The sequence below is a fragment of the Lagenorhynchus albirostris genome, chromosome 20 (genome assembly GCF_949774975.1).
Source record: "Lagenorhynchus albirostris chromosome 20, mLagAlb1.1, whole genome shotgun sequence".
Taxonomy (NCBI): domain Eukaryota; kingdom Metazoa; phylum Chordata; class Mammalia; order Artiodactyla; family Delphinidae; genus Lagenorhynchus; species Lagenorhynchus albirostris.
Window position 1 is genome coordinate 53426541 of NC_083114.1, and position 26199 is coordinate 53452739.

A 26199-nucleotide genomic window follows, 5' to 3' on the forward strand; every position below is an offset into this window, starting at 1 on the left:
ATGAGGAGGAAAATCAGATCTACCTTTTATTTTTTGCGGTACGCGGGCTTCTCACTGTTGTGGCCTCTCCTGTTGCAGAGCACAGGCTCCGAATGCGCAGGCTCAGCGGCCATGGCTCACGGGCCCAGCCGCTCCGCGGCATGTGGGATCTTCCCGGACCGGGGCACGAACCCGCGTCCCCTCATCGGCAGGCGGACTCCCAACCACTGCGCCACCAGGGAAGCCCCAGATCTACCTCTGAAGAAGGCAATTCCTCAGCTTCCCTGAGCTACCAGCCAACACGCCCTGGGATCCATTTCTGGCCTTTCCTCTAAGCAGGGCAGAGTCAAGCCCAGGGGTGGGAAGTATAAACTACCCGACCTCGGTAACCCCCAGAGCCTGGTACCTCATCTGCGTGTCAAGCAGACCTATTTCGTGGTGTTCCTTGTCAGGGGCATCAAGACTCGAGGCTGATGGTCAGAGCCTCGGTGGATTCGATGTCCCCTCAGCCTTGGGCACTATGATTCCCCTGGGGTCAGTTTCACACTCGGGCGACCAGGAGCGCTCCCCGAGCTCTCACCCGAGCTCCCGAGAAATGCAAGCCCAGATGCTGGATTTGGGACCAAAGCACAGGTACGGAACCCCGGGAGAGCTAGGATCCGGGACTTGAAGATGTAACCGCCCTCCCCGAAGAGCGTGAGCGCGGCCCCCTCCACCCCCAGCCCAGCCCAGCCCAGCCCAGCCCACCGGAAATGACGGCGCGTGCGCAGGCAGCACTGACGTTAGAGAGTCCCAGCGCTCCCAGTCACACGGGTCACCCTGGGGGAGGGGCAGGGTGCCCAGCCCGCGCCTCTGGGCCGTCGGGGCATCCACTGACACCACACGCTGCGCATCTTGGGTGCTGCCACCCCTGCAGGCCGCGCTCCCCTCCCTGTCCCCAGACCCGTGATTTTAGCGCTGGGCTTACAGTGCACTGAATGATCTTGCCCCATCTGTCCTCTCCACAATTCTGAGGTCAGCGCCTGGCGGGGAAAGGCACTCAGTACATTTCAATGAGCGAGGTCATCTGGAGTCCAACCCCCTTTCCCCCGTACACCATCGGAGTGCGTCCCAGACAATGTCTGTTCTGAAAGGGGAATTATGTTAAGAGTCTCACAAGTCCTTGCGGTCAGGAAGTGCTTCTGTGTGTCTACCCCAAATCCCTGCAGTTTAAACCCTCCAGGCCTGTCATCAGCAGTGACGGTTAGGATGCTTATGCTGAGGGTGTCCCTCCTGTGGGGTCATTCTTACTTTTCCTCCTTTGATACCTCCTCATGGGGTTGTTGGGAGGGGCTATAAACTCTTGGTCTGAGTTAACACAGGCCAAGGGCTTAGAACAGTGACCGGGCCATATGAACACTATTCAGTGTTTGCTCTTAGCATCATTATTATTGTAACTTTTTTACCTGGAGGATCCACTCCTTGCCTGTCACTACCCCTCTTCTGGCGGGGCTCCTGACGGGGGTGCTGGGGAGACTGTCCAGGGACTTTACCTTCCTGGTGGGGGGTCACGGGGGCAGGTCAGGCCTGAGACACAGGCCTAAGAGAGCTGTGGAGAAGCTCCAGGCACATTTGCTCACTGCTGGCTGCCTGGGCTCCCACTGCAACACAGCACTCGGTCCACTGTGTGGGATCCATCTCGCTCCCAGCAGACTAAAAGCTCCTTGAGGGCAGGGACTCCAGCCGGCACATAGCAGGTGCCTGATGAAGGAACAAATGGATGCTCTAAAACCAGTGGCAGAATCATATTCCTTGGCCCTCCTTCTTTATCCATCTCCACCCCAGAACAGATCCGCTTGCCCTACCTGAAAGGCTCCTAAAGGCGCTAAAAAATGAATCTGAAAAACAGTGGGTGAAAATGTGCCTTTCCTATTGACTGAAGTGGATTCCCAAAGTGGTTCCATCTCCTGTGATAGCCCAGGAGTTCTCTTCATACAGTTATCCACTGTGTGCTAGGCCAGTGCTAGGTGCTGGGGATGTAGAGAACGAGACAGACCCAGCCCTGGCTCTCATGAAGCTTGCATCTCAGTAGGAGAGGCAGACCTAAATCAAGGAAAAAGACAAAAACATTTAAGATGGTGGTAAAAGTTTTAGGAAACACACTGAAGGATGAACTAACAACAGCTGGGGATGGGAAATCTCTCAGGGAAAGAGACTTTTAAGATAGGACCCTAAAGCATGAGAAGGGGACAGCCGCGTGAAGAGTGGGAGGAGTGATGTCTCAGTCAGAGGGAACAACTTGTACAGAGATCCCGGGAAGAAAGAGCTTAGAGGGTCTGAGGAAATAAAGGAAGACCAGTGTGGGCGGAACCTGGGGGCTTGGGGGAGGGGGAGCAGGGCCCAGATCATGCAGGGCCTTGGAGGTCACAGTGGGACCCAGAGAGAATTGACCCGAACAATGGGCTCCGAGGTGTTTTCGGCGGGGAGCGTTGTGAGCTGCAGTTTACAATTCCTCAGGCTGCTCTGCAGAGAATAGATTAGGGGAGGCAGGAGTGGTGGTTGTGGTAGACAGGAGATGGTGGGGGCCCTGGCACAGGTGAGGGCGGCAGAGATGAGGGAGGTAGAACTTGTGATATATACGTCTGGGGGATGACATCATCGAGTCTTGGTGATGGACTGGAGGAGGGGTTGACAAGAGGAGAAGCATCAGGCTGACACTGGATTTCTCGTTTGAGAACGTGGGAGATGCCATTTACTGAGATGAGAAGACTTAAAGACAAACGTTAGGAGAGAGATGGATTGGGCTTGGGAGGAGGAAGTGTGGAGGATAGAATTGCCCACAATGTGGCAGTTTCAAACATGGCGCCAACTTCTTTGACACGACTTTCATGGAGAGGTGGGTCCCCTCCCCTTGAATCTGGAAGGTTTTGATTGCTTTACCAATAGAGTATGGTAGAAGTGACTCTATGTATTATTCCCAGGCTGGGTACCAAATGGCCATGCAGATTCCTCCTCTTTCTCGAGGGACACCCTTGAAAATTATTCATTTATTTATTTATTGGTTGCACCACACAACATATGGGATCTCAGTTCCCTGACCAGGGATCGAACCCATGTCCCTGCAGTGGAAGCGCAGAGTCCTAACCACTGGACACCAGGGAATTTTCCCTAAATCACCCCTTGATTAAACTCAATTTGGCTAATCTGTCCACTTGTCCATGGGTGACCAATAATATGTCAGTGCCACCTGGAGTTGCTCGTTGCAAACCACAGGAATGGCTCGGAACAATGGGCAAGACCAAAGCGTTCACAATTAATCCCTTGGAATGGTCGGTTAGCACCTGCTCTTGGTGTTTGTATTTTTTATTGAAGTGTAATTTACATACAGTAAAATTCATCCCTTTTAGGTGTATAGTTATATGAATTTGACAAACATATACAGTCATGGACCCAGCACCACAATCAAACCATAGAATGTTTTCATCACTCCACAAAGTCTCCTCATACCCTCTCAACGGTCAGTCCCCTCAGCCTGCTCCAGCCCACGGCAACCACTGATCTGTTCTCTGTCCCTATATTTTGCCTTTTCCAGAATATCATATAAATGATATAACACAGTATGTTGCCTTCTGTGTCTGACACAGCGCTTTTTTTTTTTTTTAAATACATGGACTCCGGTATTTTTTAAAAAATTTTTTTAAATTTACTTATTTTTGGCTGTGTTGGGTCTTCGTTTCTGTGCATGGGCTTTCTCTAGTTGCTGCAAGCAGGGGCCATTCTTCATCGCGGTGCATGGGCCTCTCACCATCGCGGCCTCTCTTGTTGCGGAGCACAGGCTCCAGACCCGCAGGCTCAGTAGTTGTGGTTCACGGGCCCAGTTGCTCCGCGGCATGTGGGATCTTCCCGGACCGGGGCACGAACCCGCGTCCCCTGCATTGGCAGATAGATTCTCAACCACTGCGCCACCAGGGAAGCCCCGGACACAGCGATTTTGAGATTCCCCACATTCTTGCTACCTGTACCAGTAGTTTGTTTCTTTTTATTGCTGAGTACTAGTCCCATTTATGGATGAACCACAATCTGTTGATTCACCAGATGATGGACATTTGGGTTGTTTCCAGGTTTTGGTGATTATGAATGAAATTGTTATATGCATTACACAGGCTTTTTGTGTGGATATATGTTTTCATTTCTCCTCGGGAGATACCAAAAGTGGGATTATTGGGTTGTATAGTAATTGTATATTTAACTTTATTTTTATTTTTGGCCTCGGGATCTTAGTTCCCCGACCGGGGATCGAACCCATGCCCCCTGCATTTGAAAGGTGGAGTCTTAACCACTGGACTGCCCGGGAAGTCCCTATATTTAACTTTATAAGAAAATATAAATGCTCCCCCCTCACCAGTATTTGTATCCTCAGGTTTTGTTTTGGTTTTTAACCTATTCTAATAGTTATGTAATAGTTATTGTATTGTGGCTTCAGTTTGCATCTCGCTAATGAATAAGATTCAGAGTTTTTAATGTCACTCTGGCCTGGACTGGGGCTGGTGATTTGTAGGGTGGACTTGATTTTTTTTTTTTTAACGCCAAATAAAGGTACTATTCATTTGTTATCTTGAAGTGATTAGAAAAGCCATGGAGCGTGTCCAAGATTTCATCCAGGGCAGGGAAAACCCACCTCTGGAGCAAGGACAGAGCTATCCTGTCCAGTCTGCTCATTCAGTGACATGGTGACATCCCTGTCTCCCTCCTCCCTACCTCCACACCTGTCCTACCCTGCCTTTGTGCCTAGACGGTGCACCCTTCATTTTTTACTCGTGGAGTTCCAGTTTAAGCTAAATGTCACCTCCTTTTGAAGCAGCTAGGATTTCTAGAAGCTTCCAGACACACCATGCAAGACGATATTATTGAAAAAATGCAGCCTCTTTTGGGGCCAGAGTTGAATTTGCTTTTTTGGCTTTGTTCCTTACCAGTTATGTGACTTTGGACAACTTAACTGCTTTGAGCCTCAGTTTCCCCTAGTGTAAAATGGGTATAATACCTATCTCAGAGGTAGGTTTTTGTTGTGTAAGAGATGTTGTCACTGTTATTATTATTAATTTGCCTCTATCAAAGCCTCACTGGGCTGAACCATGGCTAATTCGTTCCTTGTTTCTCTCCTTAGCTAATTGCTCTTAAAGGGCAGACCCTGTTACTTAAGCCCCCTCTGCCCCCGCCCCTGACACAGTGTTGGTAAATACTAGTCCCTCAACCTATTTGTTGAAATGGGTTGTCAGGGAACACAGGTGGCCAGAAAGGAGTTGTGGGACCTGGAGGGACCTCTCGCTCTCATTAGACCGCGGAGCTGCTTTCTTGGAGCAGGGGCACTGAATCAGGGCTTCTCTTCTACAGAACGGAAGGCTGAGGGCTGGTGACTGCAATAACAGCCGGGCCGTCTGGACATGTGGGTTTGACAGGTCAGAAAAAGGGGAACTAAAAGAGAGAATGCTCAGAATGCGAGTACAGGGACTGACAAGGAAGAAACGGGAGAGGGCTGGCTTTGAAAGTGTGGGCCCAGTGATGGCGTGGGGACCAATGGTGAGGATGGGGGCAGGGGACGGGAGGCTGGGAGAGTTGCGGGCCCCGGGGGCTGGGTGGAAATGGGAGAGACCGAGGGGGGATAACGCTGCCACGCAGAAGAAAGGTCGCAGAGGCAACCGGTCCGGTTGGGAAAGACCCGGGGAGTGGGGCAGCAGTGGATCGGAGGGGCAGACCCCGGGAGCCGGGAATGGGCGGTGCGGGGAGCGGCAGGTGCGGGGGGCGGAGCCCGGAGAGGAGGAGCCAGGAGGGGGCGGGGTCGACGCCGGGCGAGCGGGTGGGGTGCGCCGGTCCGCTCCTGCGAGAGCAGCTGGGCCCGCGGAGCTGGAGCTGGATACCGAGCCGGGGCCCGGGCGGGAGTCAGGGCCAGGGCCGGGCCGGAGCGGGCTCCAGCGATATGGGGTCGGCGGACTCCAAGCTGAACTTCCGAAAGGCGGTGATCCAGCTCACCACCAAGACGCAGGTGCGCCCGGGGCCCCCGGCCTCCCCACCCACCTGCCGGGCTGGGGGCTGGGCAGGGCTGGGGGGCTGCAAGAACTTGGCTTGCCGGGAGATAGGGGGACCAGATGGCCAGGAGGGTGACGCTGAGGCCAGGGCCGGAGCGAGACCCCTTGGCCTGCATCCCAGGGCTCCATCCCCTAGCCCCCACCCCCGGCCTTCTCTCCCGGGAACATCCCTTTTCCCGCAGCTCCTGCTGCCACCTTAGGCTGACGTGTCTACTCTCCAAGCCGGCGTCGCCGCTGTCCGCCCCTCTGTCCACCCCCCCCAAGCCCCTCCAGCCTCGCATCTCCAGCCTCCTCCCCCGCCCCAAAACACCTCCCTGCTCTCCTCCCTGCCCCTCGGTGCCCGCGGGTGCCGGAGGCACAGACCCGGCTGACTCAATGCAAACAAAGCCGGCCGGCGCCCTCCCGGATCCGCGAAACAGCTGGTTCGCGGCAGCGGCAGCGGCCTCGCTGGGCCCAGGTCGATGCCCACGGCCAGGAAAGGCCCAGGTCTTGCTGGGAACACGCAGAGTGGCGGGCAGCGCTGCAGCCTGGCAAGGGGACCTGCTCCCAGCTCTGTGGAATCCAGGTTCCCAGCTGGGGACCACTGCTCCAGGGGGCTCCCCCTTTGAGGCCCAGCGGTGGGGTTGGCTGTGTTTGCAGGTACCCTCTGTTTTCTGGGTCAGGGCTAAGACCAGTCTAGGCTGCCCTTGATACCTGAGGGTATCTTTCACCCTAGGCCATGCTTGCACACTCCCCTGAGTCCACAAGTGGCACAGAGGCCACCTCCTTGCCCCCAGCGCAAGGACCTGGCCCCAGCAAGGCTTCTTCCCTGCCCACCCCTCTCTCCTCACTCTTGGAGCCAGGCTGCTCTGGCCACAGAGATGCCCAGCTCTCACTCCTCAGATCCCCCGCTTTCAAGGGAGTCAGGACCTGCCGCCATCTGGGACTTTCCTCCTACGCCCGCCCCCAGGGCTGTCTCTGGCTCTAGGCAATTAGAGTGGGTTCAGGGGAGCCATTTCCCCACAGCAAGCTGGTCACAGCTGCAGAGACCAGGCCTCTGGTCCCACACTCTCTCAATCCCACAAGAGAAAGGTCAGGAGCCCGGCAAACAGCCCGGCTGGAGAGTCCAGCCCCAGCTGAGAGGTGTTTGATGGAAACCAGGCCTTGCTTCTCGCCACTTCCCCCATGGCTCCTGGTTATTTCTGGCGCTTGGATCTGAGGGTGGCAGGTGGGCCAGCCTCTCAGTGCGGGGCCATAGGGAGAGGAAGGGAGGGAGGCCTCCATGTTTACCTACCTGGGGGGGGGGGAACACCTTGTTGGAGGAACAAGGTATGGGCTGTAGCCTCAGCAGCCAGGGTCCTTTGCCAGGCCAGCAGGGCCACGTCCCAGAGGATCTGCGTGGACAAGATTCCTACATGCTCCGGTCCCCTCCCCAAAATACAGTGCGTCTCCATCTTTCCCTGGCTGTGGCCCTGGGACAGGGCTGACTGAGATGGTGCTGTCTCGTTTCCCAGCTGGGGACAGTGAGTTGGCTTGGGACAGGACTGGAGCCAGAGACCAGCCTGGGTCTCCCTCTGGAGGGCCCTGGGCCCTGCAGGTGGGAGGGGGCCTCAGGAATGAGGCCACCTGCCCTATGTAGTGACCTGGCTTGGGCAGCTCAAGAGACGGGACCAGATCCGAGATGGCGTTTCCAGACCTTGCCACTCGGTGTCCCCAAGGAGATTCAGGCCAGCTGTGTCCACAAGGTGTCTTCCTTTCCCAGGCCTTCAGAGGCTGTGCTGTGAACACTGATTTTTGCTCTGGGCAGCAGACAAACAGACCCAGCACCTTTTCCCGTGGCCTCGGCCAGAGCTGCCACCGCTCGGCCTTCCCTGCCTTCCTGTGCTGCATCCTGTTTTCTTCCTGCCTCGGGCTAGGCCTGACCCTGGTCCTGAGGGCCAGCGGCTTTGGCTGTGTTTCCGGAGCCTTTCCTGGTGTGGGTGGGGCCCTGGCGGGTCACATTCCTGGACCTGGGACCCTCTCCTAGATCCTGCCCATTTGGAGGTCGTTTGCCATAGGTCAGATGATACCGGGTGGGTCCATGTTTACGTGTGTGCACATGTACGTGTGTGTGGATGCCGTTGTGACACAGTCCTCCGGTACAGGTCACCCTTAGCAGGCTAGAGCACTGCTGGTCCTTCCCTTCTCCCCACCACCAGAGAGGTTCAAAAGATGCAGCTGGTCCCCCAGGCTGGCAGGGGCTTTGGTCTGAGCAGGTCCTGGTAAAGCTATGCTAAGAATATCTGGTTTCCCACCAGGGTAGCTCAGTGCCCCTGGCAGCATGGGCCTGCCCACCTCCAGAAAAGAAACGCTTGGATTTTAGAAGCTTCCTTGCGTTGGGTGGAGCCCAGCTGGGGTAACTGAGGCAGGGGCTAAGCCATGTCCCCCCTCCAACAAAAGTTCCAGTGACCCTGGCAGTACCTGTAGCATCAGGCTAGCCTGGTATGGTCAGGTAATGGTCACCAAACTGAAGTGTCTGAGCCGCAGCTGGGACCAGGTGGGGAGGCCCAAGTTGAGGATGGGGGAGGTGAAAGTCTTCACTCCTGAAGTTCAAGGCCAGCTCCCAGAGCTGGGGCTTTCATCTGCTTCAGGTCTGGGCTGCCCTGGGGCCTCCCAAGTTCCCTCCCAAGGCTCTCTCCTCATTTTGAATTCAATCCCCAGGTGACACTTACCTGATGAACTAGGTCAGAGGTCAACTCCACTTGATGAGTGTCTGCCCCTTTAAGGGGCTAGTGGCTATGTGGGAGGTGGGGAAGGTGGCATCCCAGAGGTGTTCCCAGATGGTGGGGGGCTCTGCACGTTTTCTGGGATGTTCCTTCCCCACTCCCACCCCGGCCACCCACACGGGGATGTGTTTCCCCTGGATCCCAGGGAGTGTCAGAGAGCTGTCTGGACTGAGGGCATGTGGGCCAGCAAACCCCAGCCCCAGGGACCCTCCTTTGGTCTTTGTTCCTCTCTGCCCGGCTAACTCGCTCTACCAGTTCTGGAACTGAGCACGTCCTGGTGCTGGGCCTGCCCTGAAGGCCATGGCCACATGCTGCCCTGTACCTCAGAGGGGGGCATTGTTTGGGGGGTGGGCTAGGGTAAACCTGGACCCTGGGAGGCTTGTGGCCAGGCCTGAGTTCGGGCAGCCCCACTGGTGCTCAGCTCTGCCCCGTGGCGGGGCTGAAGGGATCTCTCTCTAGGACTAATTCCAGGCTTTGGCTGAGTGTCTGCCATAGGCCTCAAGTGCACGGTCAGGGAAGAAGGGCTGATGGACTAGCGGGGCCTCTGGCAAGCGCGCCCAGCCCTGTTGGGGACTATGAGTGACTGAGGGGGGTTCCAAGGTGGGAGGGAGCCCGCTGGTCCAAGCTCTGGGAGACTTCTTGGAAGAAGCGGCTTCGGAGAACAGAATTATTTTTTAACGAGATTCGTATTTTTTTCTGATGGTAAGACTGATGCATATTGCATGCGGGTTTGTGGTGGGGTAGCAGGGCCCCATTATCAGCCCTTTCAGAGAAGGCAAAAGTCTAGGTTGATTGGAGCAACCCAGGAAGATCTCTTGCAGGAAGTGCTATTCAGAAGGGTAAGAGTGTCTTGGACGCCCCTCAAACAGATGAACATTCAAAAGGAAAAAATAGTAATACATGCGCTTACAGAAAAATATAAAGAAAAGAATAACCACCCCGTGAGATAATTGCCGTTGACATTCTGTCATTTTCTTCTAGGCTTTTATTCCTGTATAATTTAACACAAAATTGTGATCATCCTATAGTTAGGTTTTTTAAATAAATTTATTTATTTATTTATGGCTGCGTGGGGTCTTCGTTGCTGTGCGCAGGCTTTCTCTAGTTGCGGCTAGCGGGGGCTACTCATCGTTGTGGTGCACGGGCTTCTCCTTGCAGTGGCTTCTCTTGTTGTGGGGCACGGGCTCTAGGCATGCGAGCTTCAGTAGTTGTGGCACGTGGGCTCAGTAGTTGTGGCGCATGGGCTTCGTTGCTCCGCGGCATGTGGGATCTTCCCGGACCAGGGCTCGAACCCGTGTCCCCTGCATTGGCAGGCGGATTCTTAACCACTGTGCCACCAGGGAAGTCCCCTATAGTTAGTTTTATATCTTGCCTTTTTCATATAACATTGTACTGTGAGCATTTTCCATTCATTCATATTCTTTGAAGACGTGATTCCGATGGCTGTGTAATATTCCACTGTATGCGGGTGCCTTAACTTTTCAAGCATTTCCCCAGTTGTTGGTTATTTAGGTTGATTCCAACTTTTCACTGTTATCAACCCTTCAGTAAACATCCTCATACCTGCACTTCTCAGACCATTTCCTCAGGAAAGATTTCTAGAAGTGGAGTCCATGATTCAAATTGGTTGTCTATATGACCGACTATATAACTTAAAAGGCATACGTGTGTTGAAGGCATGTTGCCTTGATAGGACCGGTGGGACTTTGGGATGTGTTAGAAGGGGCGGGCGTGCTGGGAAGAGGGGACAGTCTGAGCAAAGGCAAAGAGAAAATATAGCAGGGTTGTGTTGTTGGGATAGTAAATACAGGTGTGTGTGCACACACATACCTGTGCACACTTGTGTATGTACATGTGTCCATGTATGTGTACGTGCACGTGTGTGGCTTGTATGTGTGTTTAGGTGTGATCTTGGCTGACTCTCTGGCCGAGGTCTGGACTCTGCAGGCAGTGGGGAGCCCTAAGATCTTTGTTGAGGGAACAATGCCTTTGGTGCTGTGTTTTTTTTTTTTCTTTTTTGCGGTACGCGGGCCTCTCACTGCTGTGGCCTCTCCCGTTGCAGAGCACAGGCTCTGGACGCACAGGCTCAGCGGCCATGGCTCACGGGCCCAGCCGCTCCGCGGCATGTGGGATCTTCCCGGACCGGGGCACGAACCCGCGTCCCCTGCATCGGCAGGCGGACTCTCAACCACTGTGCCACCAGGGAAGCCCTGGTGCTGTGTTTTGAATGCGTGTTGGGGACAGCGTGGAGGTGGGATCGAGGGGGTGAATTTGGAGGTGGGGCCCTGGCAAGAGGGGCCTGAACTGCAGCACAGGTGGTGGGTACCAAGAGGAGCAGGTGTTGTCAGAGAGCCGCGGGGTGACGCCTTTAGATTTGGCATCTGTTGGGTGTACCAGCAGAGGGTGGAGGCTGGGGCCAAGGGGGCAGCCTGGGTGAATGGAAATGAGCATAGGTCCCCTTGTCTTCTTCCTAGGGGGAGGGGCACAGCCTGGCTCTCTTCCCTGGGCGCTTGATTTAGGGGTGTGGCCTGGGGAGGCCCCCAGGTGGGGAGGGCCTGCCAGAGGGGGATGGTGAGCTACTCAGGGTCACACAGTCCCTCAGGGACTGGGCTGGGCTTTGGCTACTGGATTCAGTGTCCAGCTGGCCCCTGACCATCTGTGTCAAGTGTCCCCAGCCTGCCTGTGCCACCCGGGGCTCATGGTGGCTGAAGGATGTCTCCCATGTGGGAAGGCTCCTGGCACCAGCAGGGATGGAGTAGGGGGCTTCCCTTTCGGGGGCTCCCTTAGCTACAGGGTGGGCAAACTGTGGACCTGCTGGCAAGAGACCGTGCAGCTCTGGATACCGTATCTCCCCACAGCCCGTGGAAGCCACTGATGACGCCTTTTGGGACCAGTTCTGGGCAGACACGGCCACCTCGGTTCAGGATGTCTTTGCACTGGTGCCGGCAGCGGAGATCCGGGCAGTGCGAGAGGAGTCGCCCTCCAACCTGGCCACTCTGTGCTACAAGGTGAAGGGTGCTCTGGCCCTCACTGCCACTCCCACCTGAGCATTTCCCACCCTCCCAGGGAGGCTGGAGCTGGCCCAGCCCTGTGGTCCGAGAGGGAAGGCACCCAGGAAATCCTCCACCCAGGTTGGAGTGGTCCCAAGTCTTCACTCACTTCTCCCCCTGGCTGGGCTCTGGGGGAAGTGGTGGTGCCTGTGAGGGCTGCCTGTGGGTGACACTGTCCATAGTCAGCTCATGTAGCTCACCTGTGTGGTTGGTCCTGTCAATGTCGCCATTTTACAGATGAGGAAACTGAGGGCCAGATGGCTGGTCACTTAGCAAGATCTCAGCCAGTGAGTGGTGGGCTGGGTCTCGCTCCCAGGATTCTCTAAGCTGCTCCCTGGCCCATGTCCCATCCTCCTGGGCTGGCTGACCCTGTCTGGAGAGGCGGTCCGGTAGGGTGGCCCCACTGTCTCTCCCCCTCTGAAGCCTGGGGTGCCCAGCCTGACCCCAAGTGCCAGGGCCCCACTCCCTACCCTGCCAGCGTGCCTCTCTGCCCATCCTCGCAGGCTGTTGAGAAGCTGGTGCAGGGAGCTGAGAGCGGCTGCCATTCGGAGAAGGAGAAGCAGATTGTCCTGAACTGCAGCCGGCTGCTCACCCGCGTGCTGCCCTACATCTTTGAGGACCCTGACTGGAGGGGCTTCTTCTGGTCCACAGTGCCCGGGGCCGGGCGAGGAGCGGTCTGTGGACCTGGCCGGGGCTGGGCGGGAGGTGGAGTTGTGGTGACAGGGAAGGAACCCCTTCAGGGCCGGCCACATTCCTCCAGACCTCTTCTGGGGTTTGGGAAGGGCAGATATAGGGGCAGTGCGGGTGCTGCTGAGGAGGGGGGCCAGCTCTTCCTCCTTGAGCCCCCGCTTTCTCTCCCATGGGGGTCTCTGCCTCTACAGCTGGGCAGAGATGGGGGCAGGGCAGCTGGGCCCTCCCCCCGGCTGCCCCACCCCCTCCCTGACTTTCTGTCCAAGCAACTGGCAGGGGGGTGGGGAGGTGGGCAGTGATTCCCAGCAGGGCTGAGGCTCTAGAGTTTAGGGGACTCACCTGTCCCCTCCCAGTCAGTGGGAAGGTCTCCTCACTGGTCCCAGCCCCGCTCCCCACTCTGTCCCGCTTCTGCCTTGGGAGGTTTGGGGTGATTAGGGGTCTACTTCCTGTTCCTTCTCCCACCTCTTCCTCCATCCCTCTGCCCGCGAGTGTCTGCCTGGGCCCAGACCCCGTCCTCCTCCCATCCCCCCTCCAAGTCCTGGGGCCACCTCTCCTTAGCCAGCTACGACTGAGGGGGCCTATAGGCGCTGTGTCCCAAGCAGGGAGAGGACGATGACGAGAACGCGCGGCCCCTGGCCGAGTCCCTGCTCCTGGCCGTCGCTGATCTGCTCTTCTGCCCAGATTTCACCGTCCAGAGCCACCGGAGGAGCACCGTGGTGAGAGCCCCCCAATCCCCGCCCCCCGGGCCGAGGAGGGCTCTGGTCCCAGGTTGGGGCCGCTTGAAATTCCCTTGGGCAGGGGCTGCTCCAGGAAGGTGGGGCTGCCTGGCACGCATGGTCCCGGGGAGGGGGCGGCGGCTGGCACGGCTGGAGGGGAGCCAGCTGGTGCCCGGCCCTGCCCGCTGCATCCAGGAAATCGGGCACAAGCACCCATTGTCTTGGCCTGGGCCGTGGGTGGAGGAGTGGGGCTTACACACAGGAGCCCTGGCCCTCTCACTGCCCGTGGACCCGTGGACTGGACCTTGACTGCTCTCCGTCCCCCACTCCCACGCACCACCAGGGGCACCTGATTCCGTTCTGCTCCCTCCCTGTCTCTCTCTCCCTGTCTCAAACTGGATTGAGCAAGTACCAGACTGAAGGAAAAGGAGCTTTCAAGAGGTTGAGAACATTCATTTCTTCCCGTGTGCATTAGCACCTGGGGCATTTTGAGGGTCTGTCTTTAGGAGAATATGAGGGTCTTTGCCCCCAAGGATAGCGGGGGGCTTGGGTTGGCCTGATTTCTCTCTGACCCTGTCCCCAGGACTCGGCGGAGGACATCCACTCTCTGGACAGCTGTGAATACATCTGGGAGGCTGGTGTGGGCTTTGCTCACTCCCCCCAGCCCAACTACAACCACGACATGAACCGGTGAGCTTGCTGAGGAAGTAGCTGGACCCCAGGCCTGGCCCCCTGCACAGTTCAGAGAGGGAACCACGCGTGGGGTCTTCCAAGGAGACCCTGCCCGCTCGTGACCCAACTTCAGCCTCGCAGGGATAAAATGGAGTCATTTCTTTTCATGGACCTGAGCTGGGGCGGGGCAGGGTGGGCGTGCCCTCCTACAGGAGAACTGTGGTCCTCAGGTACTGAACCCTCTCCTCTGTCCTCCCTGCCCAAGGATGGAGCTGCTGAAACTGCTGCTGACGTGCTTTTCTGAGGCCATGTACCTGCCCCCAGCTCCAGACAGCAGCAGTGTCAATCCATGGGTGCAGTTTTTTTGTTCCACAGAGAACAGGTGAGGGGCCCCTGGCCTTTCTTTCCATTTCTCCTCCTCTTGGTTCCAGGCAGCCCGGCGCTGAGGCCGTTTGCCAGCCCTGTGAGTCTTATTTGAGGGGATGTGCTGCCCCCTCGTGGTGATGACCTATAAGAACGGTCACACCTTACGCCAGCTCTGTCCCATGTCCCATTGGGGGGCCCTGGATGACCCATGCCTGAGTCCTCCATCTAGAGCCCTGCTATCCAGTAGAAATATAATGTGAACCACACATGCAACTTAAACATTTCTAGTAGAGACCTTTAAAAATAAAAAAGAAATAGGTGACATTAATTTTAATACTGTATTTCATTTAACCCAATATATCTGAAATATTAGCATTTAACATGTAATCACTATACAAAATTATTGAAATGTTTTGCATTCCCTTTTCATAGTGAGTTTTCAAAATCAAGTGTTTAGTTTACATTCACAGCACATCTCACTTCAGACCAGCCACATTTTAAGCTCTCCATAGCTACATGTAGCTTGTATCGGGCAGTGTAATTTATTTTATTTTTATTGGCCGCACCGTGGGGCTTGCGGGATCTTAGTTCCCCAACCAGGGATTGAATCCGGGCCCTCGGCAGTGAAAACACCGGGTCCTAACCACTGGGCCGCCAGGGAATTCCCTGGGCTGTGCAGTTTATTCAGTGGGTGGAGAGGGGGCGTGATAAATACCCTGAAGGGTGGGGAAGCCCCGCCCACATGGGGGCATTTATGGGCAGTGGGGGGCATAGGAGCACATGGAGGTGTCCCATGGCTGGATTGAGTATTTAGAGCAGGTACACGTGCTCCAGCTGTGCAGCTCCAGCTATGCGCTGGCTGCACAGGCGTTAGTGCTCCTCAGTGTCATGGTTCACCCTCTTCTAGACTCTGATTCCCACATGGCAGGCCTCATCCTTCAGGTTTTGCTGGCTGGCTGCCCCTTTCCCCCACCTCAGCCCCCAGCTCCCAGAAGGAGCGAGAACCCAGGTGACTCCCTCCACCAGGCACGGTCAAAAGCTGGCCAGAGTTTTCTTTCTCACCAGCATTATGGGGCAAATGGCCACTTTGCCACTTGATTAACCCCCTTGGGTCTCAGTTTCCTCATCTGTAAGATGAGGAGCTTGACCTCTGATATCTTACAAATCTCTGAACGGAGTCATTCTGTGGCCTGGGGGCTGGGGCATGGGGCACATGCTTTGCCTCCCAAGGGGAAGCCCGCCTTCCCTGTGGGCCCTCCAGCCCTTCTCTGAAGCCCCAAGGAAGGGTACCTGCCCCTCAAAAACGTCAGGGGCATGTCCTTTATACATTTGCCCAACCCTGTAGATCATACAGCGTCAAGAGTGAAGCCTGGGGACTTCCCTGGCGGTCCAGTGGTTAGGACTCAGTGCTTTCACTGCTGAGGGCCCAGGTTCGATCCCTGATCGGGGAACTAAGATCCCACAAGCTGTGGTGTGGCCGAAAAAAAAAAAAAGAGTGAATCCTGATGTAAGCTGTGGACTTTGGGTGAAAATGATATGTCGATGTAGGGCCTACAGCTGTAACAAGTGTACCACCCTGATGGGGGATGTTGATAGTGGGGAAGACTGTGCACGTGTTGGGGCAGAGGTTTCACGGGGGAAATCTCTGTGCCTTCCTCTCAATTTTGCTGTGAACCTAAAACTGCTCTAAAAAGTATTTAAAAAAATAATTAAAGGGCTTCCCTGGTGGCGCAGTGGTTAAGAATCTGCCTGCCAATGAAAGGGACACAGGTTCGAGCCCTGGCCCGGGAAGATCCCACACGCCGCAGAGCAACTAGGCCCGCGAGCCACAACTCCTGAGCCTGCGCTCTAGAGCCCGCGAGCCACAACTACTGAAGCTCGCACACCTAGAGCCTGTGCTCTGCAAGAGAAGCCACGACAATGAGAAGCCCGCGCACTGCAACGAAGAGTAGCCCCCGCTCACTGCAACTAGAGAAAGCCCACGCGCAGCAACGAAGACCCAATGCAGCCATAAATAAATAAATAATAAATAACTTTTAAAATTAATTAAAAAAAAACAATAGGCTTCAACCCCTGGGGGTGAAAATCTAAGGGGTGTGGGCACGCTATCCTACAAAGAGCCCCTCAGGACTGGCCATCCCACTCTTGGTAATAAATTCCTTCCGGCCTTGGCCCAGCCTGGCCTGGGTCCCAGATGCAGGCAAGGATGAGGAGGGGTCTCTCCTTCGTCGGAAGGGATGAACTCCTGGTTCTGCTCCCTGGCCCGAAGATGGCGGCCTGGCACTGAAACCCTTGTGGAATGAGGGGGCTGGCCTGGCTGACCCTCCCACCTGGCCATGGCTGGGGGCGGAGGGAGGGCTGGGCTGGTGGGTGGGGTCTCTGAAGCCCCGCCCCTCCTCTCCTGCCGCAGACACGCCCTGCCCCTCTTCACCTCCCTCCTCAACACCGTGTGTGCCTATGACCCTGTGGGCTACGGGATCCCCTACAACCACCTGCTCTTCTCTGACCACCGGGAACCCCTGGTGGAGGAAGCTGCCCAAGTGCTCATTGTCAGCTTGGACCATGACGGCGCCACGCCCACCGTGGACGGTACCACCACAGGCACGGCCATGGATGATGCTGACGTAAGGACGGGAGAGGGAGGGCAGCCCGCCCTGCCAGGCTGTGGGCGGGTGGCACCCCCTCTAGCGGAGCTGGGCAAAGGATATCCAGTGGGCACCTCGTGGGGGTATCTGGGGTCAGAGGGGGTACTGCTGCACTGCCTAGGCCTGGCGTAGGGGCAGGGGGTGAAGGCACCTGCTCACCCCAGGCTCCGCCCTCCACAGCCTCCAGGGCCCGAGAACCTGTTTGTGAACTACCTGTCCCGCATCCATCGCGAGGAGGTGAGTCCAACGATGCTCTTGCTCTTGTGGGTTCTTGATTCCACCCTCCACAAAGGTTGTGGCCTTGCAAGGTGTGAGGGGATGCAGATGAGATGGGGGTAGGGAGAGTCCTGACCCCTATATGAAGGAACCACGGTCCCCGTGCACTCAGGCCACCACAGGTGAAGTAGTGATGGCAGGACCGCGAGGGTCTTGAGACTCAGAAAAGGGCTGATGGCCTCAACTGGGTGAGGGTAGCCGGGAAGACTTCCAGGAGGAGGTGGCTCTGATGTCAGGTTTGGTGGGGGAATGACAGTGGATGGAAAGGCCAGTCACACCTGAGTTCCTGTGTCTTGTGACGTTGGGGGAGGTTCCTGTGCTCCCAGAGCTCTAACCTCTGCCACTATGACATGGGAACAGTAACTGTGCCCTTGCCTTGTAGTGAGGATTGGTTGAGAGCACAGTCCAGCAGGCAGCAGGTGCTCAGTGAATGACAGCTCTCTGAGGATAGAATGCTCCTCACGTGTCACAGGGCGATGGGGAGGGGTGGAAGGATGTCACCTGTCAGCAAGGAGTCCAGGCGGGCAGGAGTCCAGTGTGCACGTGAGGAGGTCACTAAGAGCAGATGGGGAGCCTGTGGTCTGGTGGAGGGGCGGGGTGCTCTCTAGACCTGCCCTGGACCCAGCTTCTGAGGGGCTGCCCCCAGGACAGCTGTTGATGACACTGGCATCTGGGCCCCTCAGGCTCTAGAGGTGGGATCAGGCCCTGGGGGGCTCGGAGGCATTTGTGGGAGGCCTGGCCAGGAAGCCTGGATTGTGGGGAGCCGGACTGGACAGGCCCCTGCCCTTCCCCCACCCAGGACTTCCAGTTCATCCTCAAGGGCATAGCCCGGCTGCTCTCCAACCCCCTGCTCCAGACCTACCTGCCCAACTCCACCAAGAAGATCCAGTTCCACCAGGAGTTGCTGGTCCTCTTCTGGAAGCTCTGCGACTTCAACAAGGTGGGCCGGCCTCGGGGGCCCAGGCTGGCGGGCAGTGGTCTGCCTCAGGGATGGGGACAGCGTCTGGGGAGGCTCCCGGCAGAGGGAGAGGGTGGGGCAGAGCTGCCCCTCCCCCTGACTCTGCCCATCTGTCTCCGCCTCCCCCCAGAAATTCCTCTTCTTTGTGCTGAAGAGCAGTGATGTGCTGGATATCCTGGTGCCCATCCTCTACTTCCTCAACGATGCCCGAGCAGACCAGTGTAAGGCTGGGGTGGGCTGAGGATCCCTGGGGGGTTCCTCGCGGAGGGGCAGTTTCGGCCAGTCTGTCCTGCCTCCCAGCAGCTCAGGCCTGGTGCCCCGACCTCCCGGGAAGGGCTTCTCCCTTTACCCCCAAGAAGGGTCCCTGCCCTGGGCTCCTTTCCTCCCCTCCCCACCCAGCGTGGTGACCCCTCCCATGCCACGTGCCGCAGCTCGGGTGGGCCTGATGCACATCGGCGTCTTCATCCTGCTGCTTCTGAGCGGCGAACGGAACTTCGGGGTGCGGCTGAACAAGCCCTACTCAGTGCGCGTGCCTATGGACATCCCGGTCTTCACCGGCACCCACGCCGACCTGCTCATTGTGGTGAGGGAGCTCCCGTCAGGACCTGGGGGTGTGGTGTAACGTCCCCTCGGCTGAGTCTGGAGGCGCCAGGGACCCCATGGCTGCTCCTCTGCCTCCCCGCACAGGTTTTCCACAAGATCATCACCAGCGGGCACCAGCGGCTGCAGCCCCTCTTCGATTGTCTGCTCACCATCGTCGTCAACGGTAGGGGGCCCCAGAGCCCGCCTTCCCCATGCCCACCACCAGGGGGCGCCAGGCCACAGGCTGACCTGCCGCTGGCTCCCTGGTTCAAACCGGCTGGGTACAATAGAAATATTAGGGCAGCCAAGTATGTACTGGTCAGTTTTCTAGTAGCCACATTAAAAAGGAAGAAGGAAAGAAAAAGAGAGGTGACAATAATTTTATTGTATATTGAATTTAATCTGTTGTATCCAAAATACCATCATCTCAATATGTAACCAGAATACAAAATTATTGAGATGTTCTGCATTCGTTTTTGAATGCAGGCTTCCAAATCTTGTGTGTGTGTTCCATGCGTGCAGCACACATCCATTAGGACTACGTTTCTAGCACTTAATGGCCACATGTGGCTTGCGGCTGAGGTATTGGACTGCGCAGGTTCAGATGAGGGCCCCGCCCACAAGCAAGGGCTGTAGGTGGCTGCCTCCGAGCTGGGGTGGGGGGGGCTCAGGCTGACAGGGGCACGGGACCCAGCAAGGTCGGGGCCCAGGGCTGGGGCGGCATGACTTCCGCGTGGCTGCTTTTTGGAGAGGAGGGTCCTGAATGGGAGGGGCTGACTTCTCCGTGGTCCGATTTGGACTCCAGGGTGGGTGGGATGTTGTAGGGCCTTGGCGACCTCTAGCTGCATCGTTGGACTGTGAGTTCTGGGGCCAGAATCTCACTTTCCATCACTGGCTCCACCCCACAAACCTTCACTGAGAATGCATTTGTGAACAAGGTAGCCACCAGCCCTGCCCCATCCTGAGGGAGAAAGGCACAGGGCAAGGAAACACACAGATCAGTCTGTGACTTCAAGCCGTGTGCAGCCTCGCATCTCCGACTCCCCCTTCACAGGCTGTGCAGAAAATCTCTATCTCATTATATATGGAATATCAGCTTGACATTCTATTCAAATTCTTTTAAATAATATTTTTAGTTTTTGGCGGCACTGTGCAGCTTTTGGGATCTTAGTTCCCTGACCAGGGATCGAATCTGGGCCCCCTGCAGTGGAAGCTCGGAGTCCTAACCACTGGATCGCCAAGGAATTCCCAGCTTGATGTTCTAGAAAGAGTTAAAGATCCTGTGTTTGTATCCCTGCCCAATCATTTTATAACTGGAGAACTCTGGACAAGTTTATGAACCTCTCTGAGCCTCAGTTTCCTCATCTGTCAAATGGGGACGGTCTCCTCTCTGTCCACCTCCCTCTCAGATGCAGGGAGGAGTCGGGGAGATGGAGTGTGTGAGTGGCTTTGTAAACGGTGGCGGCTGTCCACAGGGGAGGGGCCGGGGTGGAGCCCTGGGGCTCTGCAGGAGGCATGGCCAGTGTGGCTTTAGCCTCTGGCGCTTGGTCTTCCTGACTTTTCGGGGGACTTCACAGGCAGGGGGCAGGGAGGGTGTGGGAGCAGTAGCATCGTGTCCCACCCAGGCCCAGGATGTGCTGGGGTGGTTGGCGGGGGCCCCAGGAGTGAGCCGACCCCTCCCCTGCAGTGTCCCCCTACCTCAAGAGCCTGTCCATGGTGGCCGCCAACAAGCTGCTGCACCTGCTGGAGGCCTTCTCCACCACCTGGTTCCTCTTCTCTGCCGCCCAGAACCACCACCTGGTCTTCTTCCTCCTCGAGGTCTTCAACAACATCATCCAGTACCAGTTTGACGGTGAGGCACCGGTCCAAGCCCCTGGCCTGGCCTCGGGGGCAGGAACCAGAGTGGGCAGTGGGCGGGGACACCTCCCCATCTGAGGAGGGCACAGCCCTCCACCCCCGTGTTTGTTTGTCCAGCGTGCATTTATTGAGCACCTACTGCATACCAAACCCTGTGCCTGGTGCAGGGGATTCACTGGGGAACAAAGCAGAGTGCCCTCTGCCCCGTGAGGCTCATAGCTGGGGAGGGAGCACGGAGCGGGACTTCAAACAGATGGTCACCCAGACAAACAGGCCATCTTAAGTCTGTTGAGAGGGAAGTGTAGAGTGGCATGGTCCTGCTGGGTGTCACAGATGCTGGGCTGCCTGGTGTCAGTTAGGGCCTTGCCACTTAGCTCTGTGACTGCGTGCACATAACCTCTCTGAGCCTCAGTTTCTTCATCTGTAAGATGGCCATAATGATAATTCCCAGTCTCCATCTCAGAGGATATCGAGAAGATTAAGTAAAATAATCCCAGAAAAGCACTTAGCACTTGCCTGGTGAACGAAATGTCAGCAGTTATTATTTCCCAAATAAGTAATATTTGCACTGATCTATGAGGGGTGAATGGGGGTGGGGAGGGGTAGAAGAACATGGGGGGAGCACAATGTGTGCAAAGGCCCTGGGGTGAGATGTGTTGAAGTGGAAGCAGAGCAGGGTGGTGAGAGGCAGGGACCAGAGCGGTGGACGGGGCATTGAAGGCCCATAAAAGCGTCTTTTATCTCCCCGGGAGCCAAGGGCGTTCAGTGTGGGCGACAGAGCACAGGCGCACGCCATATCGTCCTTCTTCCCGGTGACCTGACTTGGGGGACAGTCAAAATATTGAACAGCTGGCTTGGTGGGACACTGACACGCTGGGCCCGCCCCACTCTGCCAGCTGTTACCCCTTAGTGCTGGGTGGTGAGAGGGTCCGGAAGGTACCAGGGAGGGGCAGGGGCGGAGCTCAGCCCAGAAGCTCTTTTCCCGAAAGGTAGCATCCCGGTGTAGCCTCAGACCACAGATGCCGCCCGGCGCCAGCCCTGCCTGTCTCCTCTCATCTGTGCCCTGTGCTGTCGCCTCCCCCTGCGGTAGACACCCTCCTGTCCTCCAAACTCCCCCTCCCAGGAAGACGCCCAGGTGAAGGGGGTGGCGAGGGGGCCTCCCTGAGACACGCTTCCTCCCCACAGGCAACTCCAACCTGGTCTACGCCATCATCCGAAAGCGCAGCGTCTTCCACCAGCTGGCCAACCTGCCCACTGACCCGCCCACCATCCACAAGGCGCTGCAGCGGCGCCGCCGGGCTCCCGAGGCCTTGTCCCGCACCAGCTCACAGGAGGGCGTGTCTATGGAGGGCTCCCACCCCGCTGCCCCCGCTGAGCCGGGCACCCTCAAGGCCAGCCTGGTGGCCACCCCAGGTCCGGTGCTGGCGAGGGGCAGGGTGCTGTGCAGTGGCGGCAAGGGTGGGGGTGGAGGTACGGGGGCCCGGGCGGGGCAGCTTGGTGGGGGGACCGGGCACCCTCAAGGCCAGCCTGGTGGCCACCCCAGGTCCGGTGCTGGCGAGGGGCAGGGTGCTGTGCAGTGGCGGCAAGGGTGGGGGTGGAGGTACGGGGGCCCGGGCGGGGCAGCTTGGTGGGGGGACCGGGCCTTGGGGCTGAGCGCTGGGGGGTCTGGCACGGCATCTGTGAAGTGGGGGGAAGTTGGAGACTTTCGGGGCCGGCCCCAGGCAGAGGCTTTCTAGGAGGAGCACTGTGGCAGGAGTCTTCACGGCTCCCCACCCCACCGCCCAGGCATCGAGAAGCTGACGGAGAAGTCCCAGGTGTCAGAGGATGGTACCTTGCGATCCCTGGAGCCTGCACCCCAGCAGAACTCGGCAGAGTGCAGCCCAGCCTCGGAGGTCGGTGCGGGGACTCCTGGCGGGGCTGGGTGGCGAGGCTGGGCTTCCCCTTTCTCCGTGGCCTCCAAGGTGTAGGCCGGGCCGGAGCACTGTGCAGCAGAGGGGCAGGTACCCAGTGCCCAGGGCGTCAGGCTTGGCACTGATGACTCTCTGGGGATGGGGGGCCTTTCACAGACCCCTCCCTTGTTTATTGGTCACGGGCTCAATCCCTTGGCCTTGAGACTCCTCACCCGTCAGCCTTATCTAGGCTGGGCTGGCCTTTACCCGGTCTGCTCAGTCAGCTCCTGGCCCTAAACCTGTCACTGGGCTGGGCAGGGTCAGGCAGGGCCTGGGGCCCAGGGCAAAGGTGCTGGGCTGGGCTATCCCCTGCTTTGGGAGTGAGCCCCCTCCCTGCAACATGGGCCAATGGGGAGACCTCATTGCCCTCCCCACCCCCCTGCACCCTCTCCCCACATCCCTCTCTCTTATTCCTTCCCCGGGACCAGGAGCCCAGCCAGGCGTGGCGGGAGCAGCGGCGACTGTCCAGCGCATCAGCCGGTGGGCAGTGGAGCCCGACGTCGGAGTGGGTGAGGGTGGGACAGATGGTACAAGGTGCGGGGGTGGGTCCGGGGCTCCTGGCCCTGGGAACAGCTCAGGAGAGGCTTGGATGGGAATGGGTCCAAATCCAAGCGCTGGCCCAGGTCAGGTTAGGGGTCAGTCCTGTCTCATGACCTTGGCTTCTCTGGCTTCCTCTGTCTACACTGTCCCAGAGTTTGTTCCCCAGCAGGGTTAAGCTTCAGTTGTCCACAGCCCTTTCTTAGTAAATCACCCTTTCCAACTTCCTTCCCCAAATCACTTGCCCACTCCCTTACATGATTCCTGAGATCACCACTAATTGCATTTGCACGGGGATAGTAAAGGTCCCTACTTCATCGTGCCGTTGTGAGGATCAAAGGGGATACTTTCTAGCACACAGGACCTGCTCAGGGAGAGCCCCGGCTCCTCCCATGAAGAGCAGTCACTGTGCACGGGCACTGCCCCGTGCCAGGCCCTTGCTGTGATGAGCGGGGATGCCTTCTGCCTTGGGGAGTCCATGGTTTCAGGTCAGGGGTCAAGCCTATGCCACAGCCCCTGGGGGCTGTCTTGCCAGCCCAGGAACCCCAGTCCCTCCCCCAGGTCCTCTCCTGGAAGTCGAAGCTGCCGCTGCAAACCATCATGAGACTGCTGCAGGTGCTGGTTCCCCAGGTGGAGAAGATCTGCATTGACAAGTGAGGCTGGGGACGGGGCTGGGCGGGCTGGTCTCTGAGGGGCCAGCCCAGGCTGCGCTGGGGGTGTGGCCGGGAGCACGGGCCTCGGGGGTCCAGGGTGAGCCCTCTGCTCCCCTTGACCTTCAGAGTGGGCACATTGGAGACCCTCCTCTCCCTGGCAGGGGCCTGACGGACGAGTCAGAGATCCTGCGGTTCCTGCAACATGGCACCCTGGTGGGGCTGCTGCCCGTGCCCCACCCCATCCTCATCCGCAAGTACCAGGCCAACTCGGGCACGGCCATGTGGTTCCGCACCTACATGTGGGGCGTCATCTATCTGAGGTGGGCCCCTTGGGGGTGGGGCCGTTACCGGCCTGGGTGGGTCTGGCATCCACCCGAGGGTCAGCTCAGTGGGGCTGTGCCCCACTAGGGTAGTGGGGTTCATGTCAAGACAGTCAGCCAGGGTGGTCTTGTCTGGTGGAGGGTGGGCACCCACTTCCCCAGGGGCAGGGGGCAGAGAACATCAGGGTGGGAGGACGACAGCCTCGTTCCTCCCCAGTCTTTCCTGCAAGGCCTCCCGGCACCTGGGTGACGGCCCACTCCCTCTGCAGGAACGTGGACCCACCTGTCTGGTACGACACAGATGTGAAGCTGTTTGAGATCCAGCGGGTGTGAAGATGGAAGCCTGCAAGGGGCAGGGACCAGGGGAAGGCGGGGACCCTGGTCCCCCGATGTTCCCCCCGACCCACCATTCTGAGCTTTAAATTACTACGGTCAGGGCTGGGGGCTTGAGTGGCTGAGTCCTGAGTGGCAGAGCCAGGAGGCCCCTTGTGGCTGGGATGGTGGGGGGCCCCCCTGCCTCCAGGCTGGATTGAGAGGAACTTTCTGTCTCCAGGGCTGCAGCCCTCCACCAGGGGCCCGCCTCACTCTGGCTCCCCTTCGGGACCCGTTTCTGTGCTGACCCTCAGTGCCCGCCTGGCTCCTGAGCTGCCCAGCCCTCTGCCCTAGTGGGCTGCCCAAGAGGGAGTCTTGGGCGGCCCCTTGAGGCACCTGGGCAGGGGGAGGGGAGCCTTTCCAATCCTCCTCACCTGAAACCACCTGGTCCAGGCCCGGCTCGCTGCCAGGACCCCGGGAAGAAGGAGGGTGACCAGGCTGCTTGTGGAGGAGGCTGGGGCTGACAGGCATCGAAAGCCAGACGAGGGGACCTCGCGCATTTTAGGGATTTGGAGTGGGGTGTTGAGGGTCTCCTGCTATATTCTTCTGGGTCAGTGAATATAGCCTGACTGGCTCTTGTACAGTAATGGGGGCGAGGGAATGGGGGTAGGGGACAGCTGATCAGTCCTCCCTGCCCCTGCCCACCACCTGATGACTTGCGGGGAGGGGGACCAGGATACCAACGCCCCATCCTCCTGATTCCGGCTTCTTGGTCTCCCTCACCCCACCTGTGTCCGTACAATCTTTGCTCTGTACAATCGGCCTCTTTACACAATAAAACCCCCTCTCCATGCCCTGCGTCTTTGTGCTTGGAGGGGAGGGGGTCAGGCCATGGCTCTTGTTTTCAGGGAAGCTGGGGACTCTGCCTCCCAGAATCAGGCCCCAGAGGGCCCTCGGTGCGCACCTGGGAACCAGCGTTTGTCACTTTCTTGGGTGGGGAAGTGGAGGGTTGGACGCCCCAGGCTGTGGCCCCCCCGACAGAAAGAGCCCACACAGGAGAGGCAAGGGGCCTGCCTCCCAGCCTCCTGCACGGCCCCCAGGCAGCCAGTGAGACAGCGCTGGGGGTCCAGCACCCAGCTGCAAGGGGTACAAGCCTGGCCTGCAGGGTCCGGGGCCGCCGTCCCTGCGCCTCACCCTGCGCCTCACCCTGGGCCTCACCCTGGGCACGGTTCACTGTTTGCGCTGGGCTCAGGGAGATGGATGGGCTGTCAGTGCCTGCCCTCCCCACCCGATGGCTCAGAGGATCGGCAGGCCTGGGGTGAGCGGCTACAGAAAGTCACCGGGGGCTCCGTCCTGGGGAGAAGGTGTGCTGGCGAGGGGTGGGGGGATGCGAGAGCCCCGGCTCCTCTCTTCCCACCTCCTCCCGTGCATCAGACAGGGGGAGGACCAGACAAAGGGTTGAGACCCCTCGTGGCCCAGAAATAGGACTGTCCCAGCCCTACAGCCCCGCCCAGGAGGACTGTCCCTTCCCACCATGTACACAGAGTGTCCTCTCTGTCCCCGGGAGCAAATGCCACGAAGCCCGAATCGATCAAACAAACAGGGTTTATGTCAGCGGGAGAGAGCTGTTGACCCCTGCCTAGCAGCTAATTAACCAGCTCATTAGGAGACAGGGTGTGTGGGGAGAGAAGGGCAGGGCTGCCTGCCCAGCTGCAAGCTTCCAGATGTCCTGGGCTGAGCTTGGACCATGCAGGAGGCAGACCCCCAAGGCCTGGCCGGGTAGGGGTGCCCCTCCCCAAACTCCCCGGAATCATTTAGGGCTGACCGTCCC

General features: G+C 58.1%; 1 protein-coding gene across 5 annotated transcripts; it reads left to right on the top strand.

Annotated features, from left to right (window-relative positions):
* The first annotated feature begins 5815 nt into the window (after positions 1–5815).
* Positions 5816–25222, top strand: HID1 (HID1 domain containing). 5 transcript variants are annotated; one of them, XM_060135156.1, is made up of 19 exons: positions 5816–5998; positions 11644–11793; positions 12339–12509; positions 13128–13241; positions 13825–13931; positions 14179–14295; positions 16690–16903; positions 17105–17161; positions 18000–18140; positions 18289–18379; positions 18590–18741; positions 18846–18924; positions 20428–20592; positions 21783–22010; positions 22383–22489; positions 22975–23055; positions 23645–23736; positions 23898–24056; positions 24326–25222. In XM_060135156.1, the coding sequence occupies exons 1-19, from the start codon at positions 5933–5935 to the stop codon at positions 24387–24389; spliced, it is 2355 nt and encodes a 784-aa protein (XP_059991139.1). In that variant the 5' UTR covers positions 5816–5932; the 3' UTR covers positions 24390–25222. The 5 variants fall into 5 exon arrangements, with proteins under 5 accessions (XP_059991139.1, XP_059991141.1, XP_059991142.1 ...); XM_060135158.1 differs by having other exon boundaries at positions 13128–13238; XM_060135159.1 differs by lacking the exon at positions 24326–25222 and having other exon boundaries at positions 23863–24041.
* Positions 25223–26199: the final 977 nt, after the last annotated feature.